The sequence below is a fragment of the Piliocolobus tephrosceles genome, chromosome 4 (assembly GCF_002776525.5).
Source record: "Piliocolobus tephrosceles isolate RC106 chromosome 4, ASM277652v3, whole genome shotgun sequence".
NCBI classification, from domain to species: Eukaryota; Metazoa; Chordata; class Mammalia; order Primates; family Cercopithecidae; genus Piliocolobus; species Piliocolobus tephrosceles.
Genome location: NC_045437.1, coordinates 68,844,131 through 68,869,475, shown reverse-complemented (window position 1 = coordinate 68,869,475; position 25,345 = coordinate 68,844,131). Strand labels below are relative to the sequence as shown.

Below are 25,345 nucleotides of genomic sequence, written 5' to 3'. Positions count from 1 at the left end.
AAAAAAAGAAAAAGAAATAGTAGATATTCCGACTGATATTTGCATTAAAAACTAATTAAAGCACTTCTTTGGAAACATTCAGTATTTCGTTGACTAATTTGGCTCTGAGAACAGAGTAGTAAAAGTCGTTATTTTAATGATAAATGTAAATGACATGCAATAGCTTTCACTCAGCAGATTGTATCTTTTTCCTTTTTTTTTTTTTTTGAGACAGAGTCTTGTTCAGTCGCCCAGGTTGGAGTGCCGAGGCGCGATCTTGGCTCACTGCAAGCTCCGCCTCCCGGGTTCACACCATTCTCCGGCCTCAGCCTCCTGAGTAGCTGAGACTACAGGCGCCCGTCACCACGCCCGGGTAATTTTTTGTATTTTTATTAGAGACAGGGTTTCACCGTGTTGGCCAGGACGGTCTTGATCTCCTGACCTCGCGATCCGCCAGCCTTGGCCTCCCAAAGTGCTGGGATTACAGGCGTGAGCCACTGCGCCCGGCCGCATCTTTTTCTTTTAACTGTAGGAAATGAAACTGTGAGTAGTTTTCACATACTCACATAGTTTTCACATTTCTCATCTGTGGTCATAGATGACATTAAAAATTGGTGAAAGGCCAGGCGCGGTGGCTCACACCGTAATAATCCCAGCACTTTGGGAGGCCGAGGTGGGTGGATTGCTTGAGGTCAGGAGTTTGAGACCAGTCTGGCCAACATGGTGAAACCCTGTCTTTACTAAAAATACAAAAAAATTAGCCGGGCGTGGTGGTGTACGCCTATAATCCCAGCTACTCCGCAGGGGAATTGCTTGAACCAGGGAGGTGGCAATTGCAGTGAGCGGAGATCGCGCCATTGCACTCCAGCCTGGGTGACAGAGTGAGACTCCGTCTCAAAAAAACAAACAAAACGAAACAAAACAAAAGTAAATGGGTGAAAAACTTGTTCTGACCTAACAGATGGTGCCTATTGGAGTCTCTGATGGGCAGCTTGACTTTTAAAAATGGAAAATTCAGTGTTAGTACCAATAGTTTTTTTAAAATAGTTTTTTTCTCTTAAAAAATCTTTTTCACATTTTAGAATTCTTGATGAAGTAGTTTTTTAAAACCTCCTAAATGATTTCTTGATTTATTGACTTTAGCTAAATAGTCTTAAATTATCAATTTTTGAAAAACTACATGAAGCTACAGATAGCAGTATTTGTGTCAACTAAACTATACTCAGGGACAGAAATTGTGGTTGAATAATTTAGAAAATAGTTTTTCAGTTGATGACTCACAACCTCACAATTGTTGTATTAAATTGTATAAAAGGGCAATTTTTCTATGTCTATGGTAGAATCAAATGTTTTTACATCATATTCAAACTTTTTTTTTTTTAAATCATGTGAGGCTTTATTTTAGTATTTAATATGATTATTTCTTTCTTATCAAGCCAGATTCCCTACAGTTTCTTACAGATCTGATTCCCTCACTTGTCCATCTTTTCCTTAAATCTATAGTACTTACTTGTTTCTGGTATGTTCTCAAATACTTCACACTTCCCTCCAAAAGCATAACTTAAATTGTCTTGTCTTATGTATAGCATTTCCTTATTTTCTTCATACCGTGAACAGTAACTGATATCTTTACTAATGAGAAAGATGAATTTAAGTGACATACTTTGTTATGAAAAATACTTTTGGAAGCATTTAGAAAATTCTGTGATTTAATGTTGTTAAACATAAACATATAGAGAGAGTGATAAAAAGGTTTTTAACATTGAGCTCCATCTTCCTTTTTTATGGAGGTCTTATTTCAGATCCCATTTGGATGTTTATCTTGTCAGTTGTTATATGTGAAATCTATATTTTATTATGGATCTCTTTTTTAGGGGTAGGATGAGCGTTGGGAAATGTCATGAAGGACATTTTATCTTTTCCTTCCCTTCATGATTCCCCTGATTCCCCAGAAAAAGAAAGGGGAAAAGGAGAAGGAAAGGTTTGTGTGATGGTGTAGGAGTGGCCAGTTCTTCATTTGCTTTGGGCTGTCTCTGGAGGACTAAAGTCATGAGAATTAAAGTCACAATAATCATATATTTAGTCCTTCATGATAACAAAGGCAGTATGTAGGTGAATGCTTTGCTGGAAATGACATAATCATTTCAAACAAATTAATTTGTCAGTAATATATTAACTGGTATGTAAAATTGAGTCTCTGTTCTTTTTTTATGTCTTTAGAGCTATATAATTGTCATCTAAATTGCAGATGTCTCCGGGATGACTAATATATATTTTCTATCTCAAATTGATTGATCAAATAAATATTTAGTGCTCTCTCTTGCTGTCTGCTTTTCCCTGAAGTCTGTAGCTGGAGAAATTTCTTCATTGACTTATCTGGAGCTAAAGGTATATTTATTTTTAGAGATAGAGAAGTGAATTTTTCATGAGTATTGGAGTTTTCTCATTTTCTTCAGTGAATTCATAATGCCAAAATCACAGAGGCCAAGACGTGGATTTACTCTTTGACCTGCAGCGCCTAGAAAGGGAAGCTGAGACAGTGGGCTATTTATGCCCATCCTAAAATTCAAATCATAACAATTAATATTAAAATATGAAGAATAATATATAGTTATATCTAGTAATAACATTACTATAATAGAAATTCATCATTGGCAATGGAGGATGTGTAGTGACTGGAAGAACATTTTTGTAAGATAGATTGATGCTTGCTTCTCTTGTGTGTTAGTACTGTACTATAATAGGATTCTGGTGTACTTTTGTTTGGCTTCTGGGTAGCTCCCCAAACAGAATATATTTTAAACATATTTGCATGGCCTACAAATATTGACATTTCAAGACTTTGAAGTGCCATTTGCTGCTTGTTCAGATTTTATAATCAATGTTGCAAATATGAAGTATAATATTTTCATGATGTTGGGCTTGTTGAATTATAGATAAATGCACTTGAATGCTCTGTACATAATGTATACATGGACAATGTGACTCCTTTGTTCTAATTTTACATTATATGGTATAATCAAATTCTATTACAATGATTTATTTCATGCAGACACATCATAGGCCAAATTATAACCCTTAAAATATTATATATGCTAAAAATCTGTTCTGTGAGTGAAAGACAAGTGTTATCCATCTATCCTAAAATCAGACTTATAAACAGACTTAAGTTAATTGTATTCAGGTTATCTTTGATAAGACATAAAATACTTTATATTCTGCCATTTTTAAGAATCATTCAATGTCCCTGGCAAGGGAGCTATACATATATTTTGAACATCTCTTAGGATGCAACCTGCATACATATTGAGCATCTGGGACACAACAGTGAATAAGATATACATAGAGAAATACAATCTAGTGGGAGAAAGAAGCATTCATCTGATATTCATTCAAATTACAACTAAGAAAAGTTTTAGGTGGGGGTTGGTATAGAGCTCTATCTAGGTAAGGTAGGGCCATGGGGGTGGAAGCTGGGGGAGGGCTCAAGAAAGTAAAAATGTAAACTAATACCTGAAGGATGAGTAGGATCAAGGCAGGAGATCTAGGGGATTTTCCCCCATTTTATTAGTGAATGTATTCTCATTTGAAAGATGGAATTTATGTGTCGAATTAAATCTAGTGGTTTCCCCCTGTAAATATGTTTGATTACTATTAATAAAATTGATTCCCAAAAAATTAGAAAGAAAAGGAAGGCAAACACCATCAGCAATAACAACAATCAGTGAACCAAGAAACCTCCCCCCACCCACTGAAAGCATACCCTGCAAAAAAAGTTAAAATTATAAGTCCGTACAAAGAGTAATTTGTGACACATTGTTTTGTGTCCTTAGAGACACTTTTCTGTGCATCTGTATGCATTTGAGTATGCATTGTTCTTAACAGAGATGGGGTTATAGCCTCATTAAGCTAGTTTTATATCTCTTTTAGTGGCTACAGCATCTTTGTAATGGTGCAGCATCTTTGTAATGGATATGCTATTACTTAACCAATGCCTATCTGTGAACATTTTAATTACTTCTAACTTTTCAAAATCCAGAAGTATTTTAAGCAAAGTCTACTGTGTTTGCAAAGTTGACTTAATCAGTTCAGCACCTAAATTAATCCTAAATAAGGAGACGTTTATTTATGGATTCCAAAGATTCTTTGCTTATGTTTGCATACTAAATAAAGATGGTTCAAATGAGAATTGGAGGTACAGGCATTTAATTTACTGAGATACATATTCTTTAGCAGATAAAATTTATTTATAATGCCATGAACAAGAATCACTTGCATTACTACCAGTTTTCTATAACTTATGCCCATCATTCCAATGGAAAAACACCCAAGATCTTTTTTGCCCATTTTCAAGGTTTTTACAGTTTTTCCTTTAGAGTTTCTCTCCTGTGATCATAAATAATTTCTAAAGGTAATTCTTCATCCAAAAACAAACAAACAAACAAAAAAACTTGCAGTCAGAGTGTTCATTAACCATATAGGCTTCCTGGAGTTTGCAAATCTAGAACCATGATCTGTTGAGCAGCTACTGATCAAGGTGATAAAATTAACTTTTCCTCTGAAATTTTCATAAGAAAGATGGCATGTGACTTTAAAAAGTGCTTTCTTGAGGCTAGAAAAACAAAATGAAGAAACTCTCTCCACCTGATTTTTATCTTCAGTACCTATCTATATAATTGGTGAATTTCTTTCTGGTTGAGGCTCCCAAAATTTACTATGATTCCCGTCTTGCCAGAAAGTGACCTTCCTCACCATCTATAAGTCTGGGAACCTATCAGCTAGTTCTTAGGCCAATTTTCTTGGGAGGCGTGTGTAGGCATTTATTCCACATATAAAGTTATTCCTTGTTCCTTAATAGTTGCTTGCTGTTCCTGATTAAATGAAAATTATTTTAAATATGATACTCCAAGGATAGCCTTGGTTACCAAATAGAGTTATCCAATGACATTCTGATAATGAAAGAAGAGATATTCTTATTGAACCTGTGAAAATAACTCTATTTGCCATGAGAATAAGGACACTCATTAGGAGTTTCTGAATTCTGGAGTGATCAGTGAAAATCATATGCTGTTTTAAAATGTTTATTTTAATTTAGAAAAGCAGCGTCCACAAAATTCAGAATTAAATATAGCTTAAAAAGGACTTCTTCATATATATGTTAGAAAATAGAATATTAAAACAGTATCAACAGTATCTGAACAAGTAGCCACAATTGAATGTCCCTCACCAGTTATTTCAATCTTATGTAGTTCCTGTTTCATTGGATCTTGGGTCAACAGTCTGTCTTCTGCTTCCATATGAAAAATCTACATTTAGAGCTTAGTTTGAACATATATTCAAAATTGGCATTGTAATCATAACTATCTTGTTAAACTGCCACCTTTCCTTTGGTAAAACCATACACACGGCTATCTTAGATTTTTGTAATTGAGGCTTTTAGTTACATATTCATTGGCTTAAGAATGAGTTGCATTTGCTAACTAAATACTTACTAATCAAAATATATCATCAAAATATGTCATATTTAAGCACAGTGCCCTTATAATTCAAATAATTATATTTTACACAATCTTGTGAGAACAAAACATTTTCTGAAAGCTTAATGAATAGTGAAAGGCTAATTGATTTTAGTAGCCACTTAGAAATACCATTCTGGAGTCCATAAAAGTATTACTATTGTCCTCTTTAGTTGCTCTTCTCCCAAAAGGCTATATCCAAAAAGAAACAAACAAGAAAAGCAGTGGATAGGACTAGGACTTTCCAACTCCAGCTTTACATACATATAGTATTAAAACAAAGTAATGAATCAGTACCTATGAAGGCCTGAAATAGCATGTAACCACTAGGGGAAAAATTATTAAATCATAAAGAAAATGACTTTATCTTTGGTGAGCAGAAAAATATTAAAACCTGTATGTTTGCAGTTTTTTCTTGTGTAATGTATAAATGTCTAATTTATTACAGTTGTTTTTAGGTCATGACCTAAAATTTATTCTATAAAATTTATGAATATTACTTGAAACTCTAAACAAATCACTAGTGTGTATTCACTGCCTTAAAATAATCAGGTAAAAATCATAAAATTAAAGCTATATGTTTATATTCCGTTTTTAATGCAAATAGCTTATAGATGCTTACATTGAAACATCTCAAGCACTTTAATAGGTCTACCTAAAATTAGGATGATTTCAGTTGTAAGAAACAAAAATACTTTTTCTGGCTTAAACCAACGGTGTCCAATCTTTTGGCTTCCCTGAGCCACAGTGGAAAAAGAATTGTCTTTTGCCACATATAAAATACACTAATGCTAAAGATAGCTGATAAGCTAAAAAAAAAAAAGTAGCAAAAAAACCTCATAATGTTTTAAGAAAGTTTACAAATTTGTGTTGAGTTGCATTCAAAGCCATCCTGGACTGCATATGGGTCACGGCTTGGATGAGCTTGGCTTAAACAGTAAAAAGGATAGTTACTTGTTCATGTAATTAAAAAAAATTATTGATAATGAGATTTAGGCTTAGTTTAAATCAGGGCTCTGCCTCTGTCTCTGACATTTTCTAAGCTCCACCTTTTTCTGTATCAAGCACATTCCTAGCCCGGCTTGCTTGTGGGTGTGAGAAGGCTAAACAGCAGAGACCAGAGTGTCTGCTTTGTCATTCACATCTAGGAGGAGCAAGAAACTTCCCACAGGTGTTGAATCAAAGTCCCAAGCTTTACTCTGAATGGAGCACCCTGAACCAACAACCACTGAGGCCAAAGTGTAGGACACAGGCTAGGTAACTCCTCTTTCCTTCCATTTGAGGGGGATCTGTTATCCTGATGGCTTATCCAGTCATTCAGTCTTCTTCTCCACCTGGGAGAAGGGATTCTCCTCATGAAAACCTTAAGACTTCCATATGAAGAGGGAGAGGAAGGAGCGGAATATTCAGGAGGGCTTTGGATGTCCATTACAGATTTATTCTACTTTTACTCATTCTTTGATGTTTTTTGCAGGGGGATGGGGGTGGGGAGAGAGTTGAGAAATCATTTTTATTGATCATCTCTCACTACATAAGCTGCATTCTTCCATATATCATCTTCCTTGTAATCTCTTCACAACACTAGGGGAGTAGATATTATCTCTCCAAATAAGCAGAAAGGGGTTAGCCAATTTAATTTTCTGAGGTTTACATTATAGTAAAGGCAAAATTTAATTCAAGCCTATCATGTACTAAAGTCTGTGCTCTTTTTCCTAGTTGTAAAATAATTCTTATTTATACAATAATTTTGTAAAGAAGGTTATTCAGACTTGGAAGATCAGTGTGTGTGTGTGTGTGTGTGTGTACACACACATATACGTGTGTGTATATATGTGTGTGTATATATATAGTGTGTGTGTGTATATATGTGTGTGTGTGTGTGTGTGTGTATATATATATATAGTTTTTCTTTATTTTTTTTTTTTTTGAGACGGAATCTCGCTCTGTTGCCCAGGCTGGAGTGAGGTGACGTGATCTCGGATCTCGGCTCGCTGCAACCTCCACCTCCCAGGTTCAAGCAATTCTCTGCCTTAGCCTCACGAGTAGCTGGTATTACAGGCGCCTGCCACCACGCCTGGCTAATTTTTTTGTATTTTTAGTAGAGATGTGGTTTCACCATCTTGGCCAGACTGATCTTGAACTCCTGACCTCGTGATCCACCTGCTTTGGCCTCCCAAAGTGCTGGGATTACAGGCATGAGCTACTGCACCTGGCATGGGTTTATATATTTTTAACAAGCATTCATTCTACATATATTTATAGTGTTCCCACTATGTGCTAGGTAGATGGTAGGTGCTGGAAATATAACGGGAAGAAAACATGTGCCTTCTCCTCTATGGATTTAGCAGGGGAAGCAAATATTAGTAAGTCATACAATTAGCCATATTTACAAACTGTGTAACTGCTCCTTAATAAGAGCTGATCAAGTCTGGGAAAGGTCATCAGAAAATTTTTTCTTAGGAGGTGACATCTGAATTGAGAACTGAAGAATGAGACTGAGTTAACCAGGTCAAAAGGAGGAGGAGGAGGGGAGAGAGAATTCTAGGCAGAGGGAACACAACATGCTCAAGAACTGAAAGGAGTCTTTTTTGTTGGAGCATAGAGAGAACACAGAACAGTGAGGCAAGATGAAGATGAGATGCGCAGATAGGCAAGGTCTTGCTGGGTGGGGCTTTAGATGTTATTAAAATTGTGTTTGAACGTGGCATGGCATGGCAGCTCATGTCTGTAATCCCAGCATTTTAGAAGTTGCTTGAGACCAAGAGTTTGGGACCAGCCTGGGCAACATACTGAGACCTCATCTCTACACTAAATTTTTTTTAAAGCTTAGCCAGGCATGGTGACTTGGGTCTGTAGTACTCGCTACTAGGGAGGCTGAGGTGGGAGGATTACTTGTTCCCAGAAAGTCGAGGCTGCAGTGAGCCGTGATTGCGCCACTGCTCTCTAGCCTAGGGTGATAGAGTGAGACCTTTTCTCAAAAAAAGTAAAAATAATAAAGAAAAAGATTATATATTTGATATTCCACAAGAAATTAACTTGGAAATAACTTATTTTATTTGCCTTAAGTATTTAAGATGCTGAGGGTTGTATCATACTGTTGAAGTTCTCTGTAAATATTTATAGTGTTTGTTCCCTTGACTTGACAAAGCCTTAATTCAGCTATAGAGTTATTCAGTCATACTCAGTTTTTCCATCTTGGTATGCTGGGCAGATCATTTATAGCCGCTTTAAACTTTTTATGACCACTTTAAACTTGAACTTAGATATAAAACAGTGAAGGTAAAAACATCTACATGTTACTGAATATTTATCAAAAGAATACTGAGTTACTTATAGTTCCAAAGTGTTCAGTAAAGAAAAGCTCAGATATTAAACTTTTGGGATGCAATATGGAAATGATATTTATATAATTAATCGAGGTGTCAGCATTTGATGCCTTGACATGATCTATCTACTATTCATATTTTATTGGAATTTATTTGTGTCCTTTTATTTGTAGTCATGAGTAAAGAAAAAGAAGCACAGCTTTATTTAAATATAATGTTGTCTTTTGCATGGAACTAAGGTAGTGTAAAAAACCCATTTTTCTCACTTGCTTTTTAAAATATCATTAACAAAGCATGCATCAATGTTACTAATCAATATCAGACTTAGTTCGCTCAAGTTCCTCCCTGTTAAGAAAATAGCTTACTTAGAAGTCCAAACATTTAACTTACAGTGTAATATTTAAGCATAGAAGTTGCTGACTTGACCGCTTCCCTAAAAAACAAACAAACAAATAAAAACATTACTTTTGATCTTGTTACCTCACTTGCTGAAAGTATAACTTAAAAAATTACCAAAATAAATTTTGAAAATAGGAAAACATATTATTGAGAAACTAACTTAATGTTTCTTGGGCAATAATCTTCATCCTTTTACCTTAGTAAAGGGTAATATGTAATTTATTTCATAGGTGAGAAAGATGTGTTTTCTTTTCTTTTTGTTTTTGTTTTTTTTTTTGAGGTGGAGTTTCGTTCTTGTTGCCCAGGCTGGAGTGCAATAGCATGATCTCGGCTCACTGCAACCTCTGCCTCCCGGGTACAAGTGATTCTCCTACCTCAGCCTTCGAGTAGCTGGCATTATAGGCGCACACAACCATGCCCGGCTAATTTTTTGTATTTTTAGTAGACATAGGGTTTTGCCATATTGACCAGGCTGGTCTCGAACTCTTGAACTCAGGTGATCCATCCGCCTTGGCCTCCCAAAGTGCCGGGATTACAGACGTGAGCCACCACACTTGGCTGTGTTTTATTTTCTAGAATGAGAACTTAGTGTTCTTGTCTTCATATTGAGTGGTTCCGAAGAAGGGTGGGAGCAAATACTGTGTGCAGTGGTTCATATAATCCTATTTTTGGCAGTTTGACTTAAAAGCAAACACATTTTTTCATTTTAAATAGTGCTACCATTAATATGTTTGTGGCTAGTTTTTTTTTTTCCCACTCACATGGTTACATATGTTTGATAGATTTCAAATTGTGAAATTGTTAGATTAAATTAATAGAACAAAGTCCCAAATGGAATATGGGTTTATGAGTTCTGTGCAGCAAGTAGATGAATTAATCTTAGATTACAAGGACAGATATTTCCTTCTTCCTGAATACAAGGAGGGGAGTATGAGCTTGTAGGTGGTTGGTGGGAGACAGAATAGAGGGAATGTCTTAAGGAAGTAACCATATGATAATCTCTCTTAATGTGGAAAGAAAGCATTTTGATGAGAGTGAAAGAGTAGGTTGTTACAGGGTGTTGGAAAGCTGTGAAAATTTGCAAAACCAACTGAGAAGAAAAAGTAAGGGGGTCTATGAAGAATGGATTTCTCAGGTTACTGAGCAGAGTTGTTAGTAGATGATATTGAGGACCACATGTCTGTAGGGTACCAGGCCCCTTAGTTTCATTGTGCTTTCCAGCAGCATTCAGAGCCCAGGTCCAGGAGCTGAGCATGCCAAATATGACCTAATGTGCAGTTTGGATCTGGTAGGATCAGGTGGTCTTCAGGGGCAAGGTAGGGGCTGCACATTGAAGGAGTTGAAGATGCTGTGGAGAGAGCAGTTAGGTATCTAAAATCATGGAAAGATGAAAATGAAGCCCAGAGGGACTGGTAAAGACACAGAGAGTGAATGCATTGTTTAAGGATGTTAGAAGTAGGAGGAAAGGAGTGAGAGCTGGAAAGTGATAAAATTGTGGTTAAAAAGTGGGGCATGGGAGTTTCAGATTTTAGAAGGAGAGCCATTCACTCCAAATCAAGCTTCAAGGTATAGCCATTTGGAGATTTGGCAAGCTAGAGGTAAGGGAGAGGAGGCCATGGAGCTATGTGCAGCTTAACGTTGTCCAAACGGATGTGAGTGATGTCAAGATTTTTGGTAAAGAGGAAAAGAAGGTCCTAGAACTCTCTAATCCTGGATAAATGACAAAAAGATTGTAGCTCATAATGGTGAAGAATGAGGATGCTGTAGCTGATTGACCTTCACAATTTGAAAATGTTTTTGGAAGATGAAATGATGATGAACATGAAAGTGAATGTTTTGGGACCTGAATGGCATTAAAGTAGCAAAGGTGAGCTTCTAGCATGCCCCAAATTACCTTCTAGCTTGAGACACTAGAGTTGGGTCTGGAGGTGGGTAGTGGGACAGAATCTCTTTCACTCTACAGCACTTGAAGAGTAAGGAAGACAGAATTATAAGTGCTGGAGTGAATATTCTTCTAGAAAGCTCCAGTGTGTCTGGGGGTGAGATGTGGTCTCAGGTTTTAACTGCTGACTTGCGAGTGAACAAAGACTGAGACCTGACCAGGCACGATGGCTCACATCTGTAATCCCAGAGCTTTGGGAGACTTGAGGCTGTTGCATTCCAGCCTAGGTGACAAAGTGAAACCTTGTCTCCAAAACATGAATAAATAAATAAGATTAAAAATAAATTGATTAAATAAAATTGAGATCTGTACTCTTAAGCATCTTAGCTAGGGTAGAGAATTGTTTGTCATGTGCAAGTTTTTGTTTCTGCCTTTTGCTTTTTCTTATTTAAATTCTTTTTTTTTTTTTGAGATAGAGTCTCGCTTTTGTCGCCCAGGCTGGAGTGCAGTGGCCGGATCTCAGCTCACTGCAAGCTCTGCCTCCCGGGTTTACGCCATTCTCCTGCCTCAACCTCCCGAGTAGCTGGGACTACAGATGCCCGCCACCTCGCCCGGCTAGTTTTTTGTATTTTTTTTAGTAGAGACGGGGTTTCACCTTGTTAGCCAGGATGGTCTCGATCTCCTGACCTCGTGATCCGCCCGCCTCGGCCTCCCAAAATGCTGGGATTATAGGCTTGAGCCACCGCGCCTGGGTTCTATTTAAATTCTTAAAGTGTGATCTAGCTGGGAAGAATAAAAGATACGAGGATGTAGTTTATTGGAGAAATTCTTTTAAATATTAGCTGGTAAGTAAAAAGGTAATGTGCAATAAAATACTGGTTTTTACTTGTACTGTCAAAACCTCTGGGTGTTGTTGAAAAAGCATGAACTGAGGATCCAGGAGTTTTACGCTACAGATGGCAGTTATGGGCCCTGTTTATAAAATACAGATAATGAATTGGTGCATCAAAAAAGTCTTTTAAGTCTAAAATTCTTTCATGTTCAAGCCTAAGTTCCAATCTTTATTACATAAGAACTACCATCTTCCACTACTTTTGAAAGACTCTTCTTAGGTCCATGAACTTGGGAGTTCAGACCGAACTCTATCTATGTGTTCTTAGCTCATTGCAGACATTTCAGAAGGAAAAGGATGGTAATGGAGTGATTGGGAAGTGTAGATATAAGAATGACCTTATGAAATGGTTTCAATTATAGGACTAAACAAATGTATGAACAAAATACAGGATTAGGTAGATATAGAACAACTGACGGCTGCTCTGGGAACTCCTTTGGTAGTTGTTGGCTATTGGGAGATGTCTTTGATTGGGCCAGATGCTTTCAGAGGAAAAAGAGGTGAGAGTAACCATTTTGTTCGAAAATTATTGAGGTGCAATAAAATAATTTTTAGATTCTGGTTTCAAAGTTGTGACTTTAAGGACCATGCATCACGCTGTTCATATAATATATACCAAACACATATTTGACTGACCTGAGTTTCTCTGGCAAAGCACCTCAGTGTAATTAATTGTAAGTCAGCATATCACAAAATTCTGAAGGCTTTTTTTTTTTTTCTCTGAATAGGAATTCAGAGCTTGCTCCAGGGATGTGAGGACAAAAGATGAGTATGACTTTTAAAAGGAATTCAGAGGTTGCTCCAGATTTTGCTTTCTTCTCATGTCCACCTTCTTTCACTTTGACTTATGCTTCTTGACAATATTTTCTGCCTGCTATATGGTATTTATTATGTACAGCACATACTAACAGGACTCTGCAATCTACTTAAACTTTGCTCTTTCCACTTTTTTTTGGTACTACCCATTAGATCCTTGAGCCAGTCATCCATGTCTGCTTATACTAGATTGTTTCCCTTAGAACTCTGTAAGCCACAAAGTGAAACTGATTAGGATTTTACAGTCCTGGTGATTTTCCTTCTGGTATACTACCAAGAAAATGCTGTCGCACAAGGGGCTGATGAATCATTTTACAAGATTTCTTTTTGCTATTTTCCATTTGAAAAATTAGGTATATTCACGAACATGGGAATGTCTCCTAATATCATGAGGACAATAAGACCATAAAATAAAATAATCAGTGTTGGTTTGGGTCTCTGATAAATGCAGTATATTGTACTTTTTAGCAAATTGAGTACCCGAGAGAACATTCATTCATGTAAATTTCACTTCTATAAATTTTAATTGCTTGTACTGGAAGCTGACTAAAATTATTCGGCACCTGCTGCTATGTGTCTGGCATTGTCCTGGGGTCCTTACACCTGTTAAGCCATTAAATCATCACAGCAGGCTGTTAAGGTAGGTATGGATTCTTCCATTTTACTAAATAGAGATTGAGTCTGTGGGTGTTTAACTAACTTTTCTTATGCCTCCCAGCTAGTAAGCCTCAAAGCTGCATTGGACTCCTATTTGTCTGTCTTGAACTACAACAGGCCCTCTAACTGGAGGTAGACAAAGGAATGAATTAAGGCCTCATTTTGGATTCAGACATTGATTTAGATGAAAACTGAAGCCCATTGCGGTTGGTTGAGATGGTAGGCTGTTGGGAATTAATTCAGCTTTGTACTGAGTATAATCTCTGGCATGGCATTGCCAAGCTTCTGTCACATAGCACTGCCAGATCAGAAGGGTGCCTTGATCATCAGTTTTATTTCTACATGGTACCATTCAACAGTATAAGGGAATCGATCACGGGAAAATGAATTCATATGGGGTCATAGTGTACATTTCCCCCAGCTTGTTTGGGGCACCGATGTCATGGATATTTTATCTTCTAATGTTTGGCATGTTGATTCAGGACCATGATTTCCAAAGCTGCTCTATTGGCTGGGGTCCAACATCTGCCATTTGTTCCTGCATTCTTACTCCCAATACATACCTTTTCACTGATATTTGCTCATATTTTACTATTATGATAGCTTCTTAGTCTGATCTCTCTTTTCTTCAATCTATCCTAAATATTAGCTATCAGAGTACCTTGTTCAAAATACTAATTCTGCCTGGAAATACTATTATGCCTCATACTGTCTGATTCCATTTGTGTATCATTCTTGAAATGATAAAAAATTTAGAGCTAGGGAACTGGTTAGTGGCTGTTGGGCTTAAGGATGCTTAGGTGAAGGGAGATGGATATGTCTCTAAAAAAGGTGGCACAAGAGAAATTTTTATGTGATCAAATAGCTCTGTATTTTGTTTGCTGTAATGGGTATGTGATGCACATGTGGTAAAATAACATACAACTATATACTCAAACTTTGCACTAATGTCAATTTCCAGGATTTGATATTTACTGTAAGTACATAACATGTAAGCAATGAAAGAAACTGGGTAATATACATGAGACCTTTGTACAGTCTTTTCAAATTTATGTGAGTCTATATTCTATAAAAAGTAAAAAAAAAAAAAAAAAAAAATACTACTGTGCTTTAAAATGTTCAAGTTCCTTTATCTGTCATATTTATTATGTATCATATTCTCCGGTTCCCTCTAAATTAATCATCCAAAGGTATTGCCTCTGATATATATATATATATTTTTCTATTTAAATCTTATTTGGCATTAACACAATGTTTGGCTCATACCAGGTTTCCAAAAAGTGGTCCTTGAGTTAATACTGGGATTAATGGTTTTAATCCCGGTGCTTTGAAAGGCTGAGGCAGGAAGATCACTTGAGACCAGGTGTTTGAGACCAGCCTGGGCAATATAGCGAGACCCCTGTCTCTACCAAAAATAAAATAAATTAACTGGATGTGGTGGTGCAAATCTGTAGTCCAATCTACCCAGGAGGCTTCAGGGGACAGTTGCTTGAGCCCAGGAGTTTGAGGTTGCAGTGAGCTATGATCCAGCTTGGGCAACAGAGCAAGGCCTCATCTCTAAAAAAATTTTTTAAAAAATTGAACAAATTTGCTTTATGAAAGAAAAATGTATCGAACTTGATCTCATTACTAATCATACTTCTTTTCTACTCATCTACTTATTCAGTTTTTTTTTTTTTTTGTCTCTGCCTAATCTGTTTCCAAGGACTGAGCAGCATGCCAGGGATTTGATTGGTGGAGTTGGGAACTCTATTCAAGGACTTAAGACTCAACTGTCATAAGGACAAGATGAGCCAGGGAACCCAGGGTATAAGCTGTGTTGACTCAACGTTCATCCATCCATTCAAATTTATTGAGATTTGTGTTATAGCTCAGTATATGGTCTATCTTGATATTCTGCAGTTATAGTGTTCTATGAAAATCAGTTTCACATATTCTGTGTCTTTAATTTTTTTTTCTTTTTGGTTTGGTTCTGTTAATTACTCAAATTATGATTGTTGAGTTGTTCATTTTTCCTGTATTTATGTCAGGTTTTGCCTCATATATTATGAAGTTTTGTTATTAGGTACATACACATTTATGATTGGTATGCCTTCTTCCTAACAAACTGACACTTTTGTCATTATGAATGATCTCTTTATATCTTCAGTCCTCAATCTTCTGATGCTTATTGTTTGCATGGAGTATCTTTTCCATTCTTTACTTTAAATCTGTATGTGTCTTTATATTTAATATGGATCTCTTAAAGATAGCATAGACCTTGCTTTTTTATCCATTCTGGTAATCTTTTCCTTTTATTCAGTGTGTCTTATTCCATTAACATTCAATGCAGTTATTGATATGATTAGATTCAGGCTGTATTTACTTTTTGTTTTCTATTTGTGCCTTCTGTTTTTTGTTCCTCCTTTCCTGCTTTCTTTTGGATTAAATGCTCCAAAATGCTTTTTAGAATTATTGTGTAATTTATCTATTAGCTTTTTAAGCAGTTTGTGTGTGTGTGTTCATGTGTACTTGCTATAGGGATATTTCCTTAACTTTTCTGATAGTTATTATTTAGGGGTAATATATAATTTTACATCGTATGTAAGGATTTTGCAACTTCATTTTACATAATATGCAAGGACCTTGCAACCGTTTAAGACCATCCTACCCATCCTTGTTACAATGCTATAATCATATGTATGTGAAGTGCTATAATTTTACTTTTTAACAGTCAAATATATTTTTAAAACATTAAAAAAATCGTGTTTTGTATTTACAGTTTTCGGTGCTTTTGATTCTTTTGACTTTCCGTCTGGTATTATTCATCCAGCAGAGCTTTGTTTAGGACTTCTTATACTGCAGGTCTGCTGGGGACCAATTTTCACAATTCTATTTTATCTGAAAGTTGCTTTATTTTGCCTTTGTTTTTGGTGCATACATATGTATAATGTGTGGACTGAATGGAGAATTCTGGCTGGACAGTTGTCTCCTCCCCTCCCCCAAAGTCAACATTGGTTCTTATCACTGTTTTCTCGTGTGTAATGTGTCATTTTATTTTTCTCTGACTTCTTTCAGAATGTTTCCTTACATTTGGTTTTCAGCAGTTTGACTACTTGTACCTGGCTGTAATTTGCTTTGTGCTTTCCTATTTCAGAGTTTCTGAGCTTCTTTATTCAACACATCTTTGTCTTTCACCCAAATTGAAAAATTTTCAGCTCTTCTGGATATTTTCTGCATTATTCTGTCTTTCTTCAGCCTTCTAAAACTCTAATATACAAATGTTTGCTCTTTTGCTGGTGCTCCATAAGTCCCTGATAGTCTGTTTTTGTTTGTTTCTGTATTATTCAGGTTTGTTTTTCCTTTACATCCTTAAGTATACTTATGATAACTGTTTTAACGTTATGGTGGACTAATCCCAACACTTGGACCTTCTTTTCTCTTGAAAATAGGTTACATTTTTCTGTTTGTACATATATTAAGTGATTTCTGATCATATTGGATTCACCCTGTGAATGATGCTTTGAGTAGATTCTGTCTTCTGTATGTTCGTTTAAAGATAATTAGTTTTTTTTTGTTTTTTTGTCGTAACAGGCAGATAATTTGGCTGAACGCAAACTAAAATTTGACCTTTCTGTGGCAGGTGGCAGCTTCACTGATGCAGTCAGATAGCTAATGTTAAACATGTGCTGTGTGTCGTGCACCAAAATAAATGATGACACTACAAATATAAATAGACGTAGATCTTAACCGCATGGGGCTTGCTATCTAGTTGACAGAGATAGAAAATGAACAGATAAATATGTTCAATTTTCATGTCATATGAGATAAGGGCATAGAGGCAGCGGGGTTACTGAGAAGGGAGTTGTGCAATTGTTAAAATATAATTTAAAAATTGTTTTCAAACAACTCAATCCTTATGAAAACAGAATAAAGTTTATTTATATATATGTGCGTGTGCGTGCATGATGAAAGATTGATAATATTACTTATACTTCCATTATATTTTGTTAATTCTTTTAGGAAAAAAACCAGGGTTATCCAAAGTACTTCATATTTTGGGGAAACAATATTAAAAATGTTTAAATTCTCGGGTGCTATATTCAATAAGAGAAATACTTTTTTGGTAAGAAAAGATGATTTGATGAAATCTGAGCAAAGAAAATAAATGATCATATAATAGGAAAAATAGACCTTGCTGAAATAAAAGACCTACTAAAGATAAAGCCTTGTAGGGAGAAAGATATTTCAAAACTGTTAGACTAAGATTCATGTAGACTAATGGAAAGCGTATTTAAAAAAACATGTAAGTTTCTTATGTCGGATGTAAAAGTGGTTTTATACTTGTGTCTGTATAACTGAATGGGTAATATCAGGTTGGTCTGTCTTTTATAAAAGCCTGTCTACCTTAGCAGTAACTTGAACCTGTTTTTCTTGTTTTAACAGTGTCTCCTACGCAGTACATGTATCTGAAGATTACCCAGGTATGCTTTTCTCGTTTTATTACAGATATTCATATCAGGGTTCCTTTGAATATTTTTTTCTTCTGGATATGTAAAACACATATAAATATATCAAGGGGTGAAACATTGGTAGGGGAAGCCTTAAAGCTATAGAAGAATTCTGCCGACTGCCTGTGAAGTACATGTGTTACTCTGAGACACAGTGCAGAATCAAAATAATTTCCCAATGAAAATTTCTTTAAAGATTCCTGTGATGGTTCCAGCCTGTACATTTACGTCATTACAATTAAAATAAAGATTCTCTCAATGGTCTAATTGTTAGTTTCAAACATCATTTGGCCTTTCAGAATGTAAAAATAATAGGTAACACATATTTTTCAGTCAGTTTTCTAAGTGAGTGTGTGTGTGTGTGTATTTATTTTTTCTTTTTAGTATTAAAAAATAGCGATTAGTTCATAGTTTGGTATGGAGATAATGTAAAACTTATTTGTTTAGCATTTAAGTATTTTCTGTGGCAGTTTGCATTAAGCATTTAATCATTTTATAAGATTGTTACATTTGAAAATACTTTCTTAAATCACAAACTTCCTTGCAATTATTTTGCTATGCTCTCCAAATGTTTTAAACATAGTATTCTATAAAACTGTTGTACAGTTATACAATGAGGTTATTCATTAAGGCTATGCCTATATTTAATGGTAATACAAAAAGTGTTCTAGAGAAATTTTACCGGAAGAACCAATACAAGAAGTATTTATAAGAAAAATGCTTTTTGTAGATGGTTAGGCAGTCAGCCCTGTCTGATAGTATAGCATATTTTTGATGCTATATTTGCCAAGTATGTTATGAAAATAGAGGCCACGCTATTTATTGTAAATATAAAAATTAATGTGCTTTTCATCTGAGGCAGATCATAGAGATGTCAGCCATGAGAGGTACAGGACTTTAAGTCAAAGTAATAGAAATAATAGTACAAATTAAAGCCCAAGTTGAAGACACTAAGACACTAAGTGAATTAATCTGTAGCACAGAATATGTATGGTAGAAGATGCCTTCAGTAAACCAAGTGGACCAAGTGTTTAGCTCCCTCTTGTGGTCAAGAAGTATTACTTGGGCTTTTTCTCACTTTAAGGGAGCCCCACCTGGAAATGCCAATATACATTGAAATTCTAAAAAAAAAGTATTGATTATCATTTGTGCTCTTTTTGCTGAATTGTCTAATTCGAGCAAGTTTGCAATGAATTTTCAATATAACTTCATTTCCAAAAGGAAGGAGTGTAAGTATATATATTTAATCTGTTTGGTGAAAGTAGGTTGTTATGTTACAATAAAATACAATTACAGAAGACGAAGATTAGTGCATTCTGGTTTAAATACTGGGGCAGAATTTTCAATTGGTTGACGTAACCAGTATATCAAAATACACTGTCCAGTGGACAGTATTCCAAGTATTTGCACATACATAATTTCATTTGATTCTCAATGCCAGTCTGTATGAAAGGCAGAACAGGGCAGTTTATAATATAAATTCATACTTAGAGAAGTGTGCTGAGGGATGGTAAGTATTAAATAACATTTTCCCAAAACATGTAGTTTGGAGATAAAATCAAGTCTGTAATTCAGTTCTGATTCCCGTTGCCTCTGGGGAAGTAGTGTTAGTATTTTTATGGAGCTTTCTTCACAGTGAACATTAATATGATAATGTTTTCTCCATTATTAAATTTTAATCTACATTTATTTGTACTAAGAGTTGTTGGTTAATATGCTTGACTTTTTAGGTAGACATCTTGTTTTATAACTTATATGTTTGTTCTTCCTTTCCAACATTTATACCTGTTCTTGTTGGCACTGGAATAATTTTTAATAATAGATATGAAAGTTGGCAGCTTTGTATCTTTTCTCAAAATTAGTGAGCATGCTTCCAGTTGTTTTCAGAAAGGAAATTACTCTTTTTCTCATTTACCAAGCTTTTTTTTTTTTTAAATGAATATTAAATCTTTATCAAACTACTGTTTGGCATCTGTTGAGGTGTCATATCTACTTTTTTCCTTTAAACAATCAAGTAACAAACTATATTAGCAAATAACTCAATGTTGATCTATGAGAATTATGTGTTTTGTCATATACTTTAACATTAAAGACCTTAAGTTGCTGAAAGAATTAAATAACTCTTTGAGTATTTGCTAGAACTTGCAGACAAATCTGTTTGAGCTTTTTAGGGATGGTTCTGGGGCAGTTGTCTTATTTTTCTGCAGTGATTATTATCCCTTCTGTTTTCCTATTTCTTAGTCATTTTAAAATACGTCTTCTTCTTGAAAGTTTCTATGTTGGTTAAATGTCCAAATTTTTTAGCAAAAGTATAGTATTTGGTCCGTAATTGTAAAAATCTTCCATGTCTCTGGTTATTTCTTCTGGCCCATTTTTATTGTTTAAATTTGTTCTTGTTCTTCCCTCCGTTGGTTTGTCTTCCAAATAGTTTGCCCATTTAAAAGAATATTTCAAACAAATAACTCTTTTTAATGTTGCATCCAATTTCTAAACGCAGTAATCTTGATATAACGTTTATTAATTCCTTCTAATAATATAGCTTAGGCCCCCCCACCTTCTCCTGGATTATTTGGATCAGTAATTAACTAATCATCTAAGTCTGAACATATGAAATTTACTTTGCTCTATGAAAATGTATCAGTATTATCCTCCAAAGTCAAGATTACATCATTCTAGCTTATGTCCCTAGGAACAGATTTGTCCTTTTATAATTGTGATCTATTAATTAACTTGTGCCATCTATTGAAATTTATTTCATAGTTTTAGTGAAATGAAAATTTAGAGGGTCTTTATTGAGTCAGCATACATAATAGCATGTATATAAGTGAAATACTAAATATGTTGACTGTTCACGATTAAGTGAAGAAATAGAGCAGCCTTCTGATTTACTTGTACTTCTTTGTGTATTTTATACTGAAGACAGTTTTTTTTTTTTTTTTGTTAATGTAAGAGAATGGATTACACAATAGTTGTGTGTATTTCAAGTCACAGGTTGGCTCTGCTATAATGGCAGAACTCTTTAAAATTTTCTCTTTCCACTTTTAATTAGGAAGGCTTACCTACTGTTGGGAGTGGACTCTCTTATCCCTAGTAGAGGAATGAAGGGGTACTTTCTGGATCCTCTACTACCTGTGAGTCCAAAGAGTCTTGACCTACATGATATGCTTGAGCATTAGGTATAACTTGTGAATAAACCTCTTCAGTGAGAATTAGAATCCTATAGTCTATATCAAATAACAGCCCTGAAAATATAATTGTTTTTATACCTAATAAGCATTTATATTTTATAAGATATTGCAACTTTTTAGTGACAATACTTTCCATATTTAGAAAAGGACATGGTATAGTGACAAAACATTGATTTTTGGATTTAGGCAGATTCAAGTTTTACCACTTGCTAGTGTATAGGTAATTAATAAGTAATTTGAGCAAAGTGTTTAATTTCTCTGAGCCTTAGTTTCCTAGTATTTAAAATAGGGAAAATAATTGACTGCGGTAGGGGATGAGGTGAAATTATATAGAAAATTCAGCAAAAATATCGAGAATGTAACATGAAATCAATATAATTATTTTTTAGAGTTATAATTATTTATCTTAAGTTATATAGCAGTGAGGGATGGAATGACTTGACTTAAATGATGCTGTATTTGAAGCAGAATAAAAGCAACAGTTTAAGAAATACTAAATACTATAAAACATACACATTAAAAATCTAACTGTCCCCAGAGGTTTTCAGAAAACAAAAAGGGGGGAGCTTAGAAGTCAAGATGGAGAATTCCAGTGAAGGAATTTGAGTTTAAAAACATTCTTATTCTGTCACTTACTCATTCTATTACTTTAAGTCCTTTCTTTAACACTTTTTACACTCCACTTTCTCCTGTAAACAAATACGTTATTTTTACAAATGTCAAAATAATTTGAGGAAGATTTAGAAGGAATTAAGCAACAACAAAAAGCCAACAGAATGGATTCATACAGATGGGATGATCATCAAAGATCATGTGCAAACCTCTCATTTTATAGCTATAACTGTGGCTTAGGCTAAAGGAGATCAACAGCTAGTTGGCAGTAGTGTCTAGATTTTTCTAAATCTTAAAATATTTAATTGTCAAAGATTGAATATATTCAAGGTATACAATATGGTGATTTGATGTATGTATACATATGTAGTGATTACCACAATCAAATTAATTAACATATCCATCACCACCCATGTTATACATTAGGTCCCAGAACTTGTTGATTTTATAGCTTTAACTGAAAGTTTGTACCCTTTAGCATCTCCCTGTGTCCCCCAACCCCTAGCCACCATTGTTCTTACTCTCTGCTTATACTAGTTCAACTTATTTAGATTCCACATACAAGTGAAATCATGCAGTATTTATCTTTCTGTGTCTGGCTTATTTCAGTTGGCTTATGTAACGTCCTCTGTGTTCATCCATGTTGTTGCAGATGGCAGGATTTCATTCTTTTTTAGTTGCTGAATGTAATATTCTGTTGTATATGTGTAGCACAGTTTCTTTATGCAGCCATCCATTGATGAACACTTAAGTTGTTTCCACTTCTTAGCTATTGTGAATAATGCCACAGTGAACATGGTGGTGGAGATATCGCTTCAAGATACTGATTCCATTTCCTCTGGATCTTAAAAGGATTGCTAAACTGGATAAAGTAGAAGAAATAGATAAATTCCTAGAGACATGCAACCTATCAAGACTGAATCATAAAATAATAGCAGGCCAATAATCAGTAAAGTGATCAAATCAGTAATCAAAAATCTTCCAAAAAGGAAAAGCCCAGGACCAGAGTGCTTTGAATTCAGAGCAAAGTGAATTCTTTCAAATAATTGAACCAGCTTCTAGATCTGATGTGCTTTCTTTCTTGTCCTACGTTTCTGATCATAAATTGGGTCTATCTCTGTGATCTGATCTGGCCTATTATGTAATAATAGCAATTTAATAAATAATATCATGAAACCTGGAAACATTTTTATTTGGGGTAAATTAAGCCAAAATAAGAAATTACATGTCTTCTAATGCCTAAACACTAATCAAAATACAAACCATACAGAATCTCTTAGAAAATGGTATGTTTGAAGGCATAATGCTGTCTAGCCTATGCAACATATAGTCACCAAATTATATTCTCTTAAATCAAATCTCACTGTCTTCCAGTGTTGACACTTTACGTGAAGCCATTTTGATAGAAAATCCTTTCTATTTAGTTATTCACTCCCCTGTTTTGTTAAACATAATGTCTTAATTAACTTGCCTCTTGGTGTTTTAGTAAAATCTTTGTCATTCCATGATACTGTGAAATTGCATGATGCTATCCCCCTTACGGATTCTTCTGGATGTTCTAATTGGGGGGCAGCTTTTGTTTCTGTTGTTCTAATGCTCCCTTCTAATACTCTTTCTGTCCTAAATGTTAGCTCCAGGGAATCCATTGTGCACAGGGAAAACAGATAATTAGGTTTTATATTAAGTAGCAACCGACTTCAAATCAGTGAGACTCTGAGTGAGGGTTTAAGACATAATAAAAAAAATTGACTCTAGGCTGGGCGCGGTGGCTCAAGCCTGTAATCCCAGCACTTTGGGAGGCTGAGACGGGCGGATCAGGAGGTCAGGAGATCGAGACCATCCTGGCTAACACGGTGAAACCCCGTCCCTACTAAAAAATACAAAAAACAAAAAAACTAGCCAGGCGAGGTGGCGGGTGCCTGTAGTCCCAGCTACTTGGGAGTCTGAGGCAGGAGAATGGCGTAAACCCGGGAGACAGAGCTTGCAATGAGCTGAGATCCGGCCACTGCACTCCAGCCTGGGAGACAGAGCGAGACTCCGTCTCAAAAAAAAAAAAAAAAAAAATAGGCGTTTTTGATACTGAAAGTATGAGGTTCCCGACAGAAGCGACTCTAGATAAGTGATCAAAGTCTCAACTAATGAGATAATTAAGTTTATATTAAACCTGTTTCTTAATCTGTGGTCCCACTCAATAAGCATGAAAACCTCATATCCTCCGTGAAAATATTGGAAAACTAAATAAAGCAAAATTTGTGGTTGCACTAATCAAAATAATGAGGCAAACGTCTTTTGTCTCAAATCTAATTCATATCCACTCCTGCTTAGCTCCCTGACTGTTAAAGCCTTAGGTCTGTTGGCAATCTTTTGCAGCTAATCTGTACATACAGATCACTATCATTCACTCATTACTTGGGGTCTAAGAATGCTACAGATGTTTCTTTGGAAATAATGACTTAGAGATGTATTAATTAAAAATTGTGTTTTCACTCTACTGACACAATATTATGAAAACTGGGATCAAAAATATCTTTTAATGTGCATTCACTGTGTCATAAGAACAACTAATTTTTCCTAGCAGAAATTGATCCATGCTTCTATTATGTGTTCATGCTATTTTATACTATTTAGTAGGTCATTGATGGGTGCATTATAGGACCCTTATTAATGAATTGATGAAGTGTGTGTTGAAAAGCTCTTCTGAGAGATGCCTTGCAATCATCAATGAGCAAAGAAAAATAAATACCTAGGAATTGTATTACTATACACTTGGAGACCTGTATTCATCAGAGAAAGAGTGCTAAACTCATAAAAATGTTATTTTTTTTAAGAGGAAGCAAATAGTGAATAATAAATTTAAGGACTCTATGGACTGATTTAGTGTTCTGTGCACTCAACTTGTATAATGCATGTAGATAATTTAATTCACGGAAGAATGATAATTGTGAGACTTTATCAATTTTAAAATATGTATTAGAGCAATATGAAAGGTATGATTTACAACAAAGTCTTCAGCTCAGATATTTGAATGGTTTGATAATGAATCTTTCTTTATTTTTATTTTTTATTTTAGAGATGGGGAGTTTCACCATTTTGGCCAGGCTGGTCTCAAACTCCTGACCTTGAGTGACCCGCCCGCCTAGGCCTCCCAAAGAGCTGGAATTACAGGCGTGAGCCACCGCGTCCAGCCCACTAATATTTTTTTTTTTTTTTTTTAATTGCAGCAAGTGCTTTTCTTTAGTTTTCTCTCTCTACTCACTAACCCTGCTCCCTATAGTAGACGCTAATATTGGGAAGGACCCTGTCCAGAGAATTAAGGTACCGAGTTGCATCCAAATGATTCATTTCCATAAGGGATATTAGAGATGTACCTGGATAGTCTCTATTCAAAATCTGTATTTCACCAGGAGATACAAATGTCTTTAAAGAGACTATTTACAATTACTTCACACATAAATCTGCAATTTACTTTATCGTATTTTTTGAGTTTAATCAGAACAGTAGTGTGTGCTTTATGAGAGTTGGAACTAAAGTGATGTGCATATAAATTAGCTATGATTTTTATAAAGGATGTATTTTTTAAACTTATGC

At 35.2% G+C, this 25,345-nt stretch overlaps 1 protein-coding gene across 3 annotated transcripts in view; it reads left to right on the top strand.

Annotated features, from left to right (window-relative positions):
- The window catches only part of PARP8 (poly(ADP-ribose) polymerase family member 8), a 194,221-nt gene that overhangs the window by 80,038 nt on the left and 88,838 nt on the right, over positions 1 to 25,345 (top strand). For all 3 annotated transcript variants that reach the window (XM_023210564.2, XM_023210563.2, XM_023210562.2), the window contains exon 4: positions 17,893 to 17,930. In XM_023210564.2, coding sequence (XP_023066332.1) covers positions 17,893 to 17,930 — 38 coding nt within the window. The remainder of the gene's footprint in view (positions 1 to 17,892; positions 17,931 to 25,345) is intronic.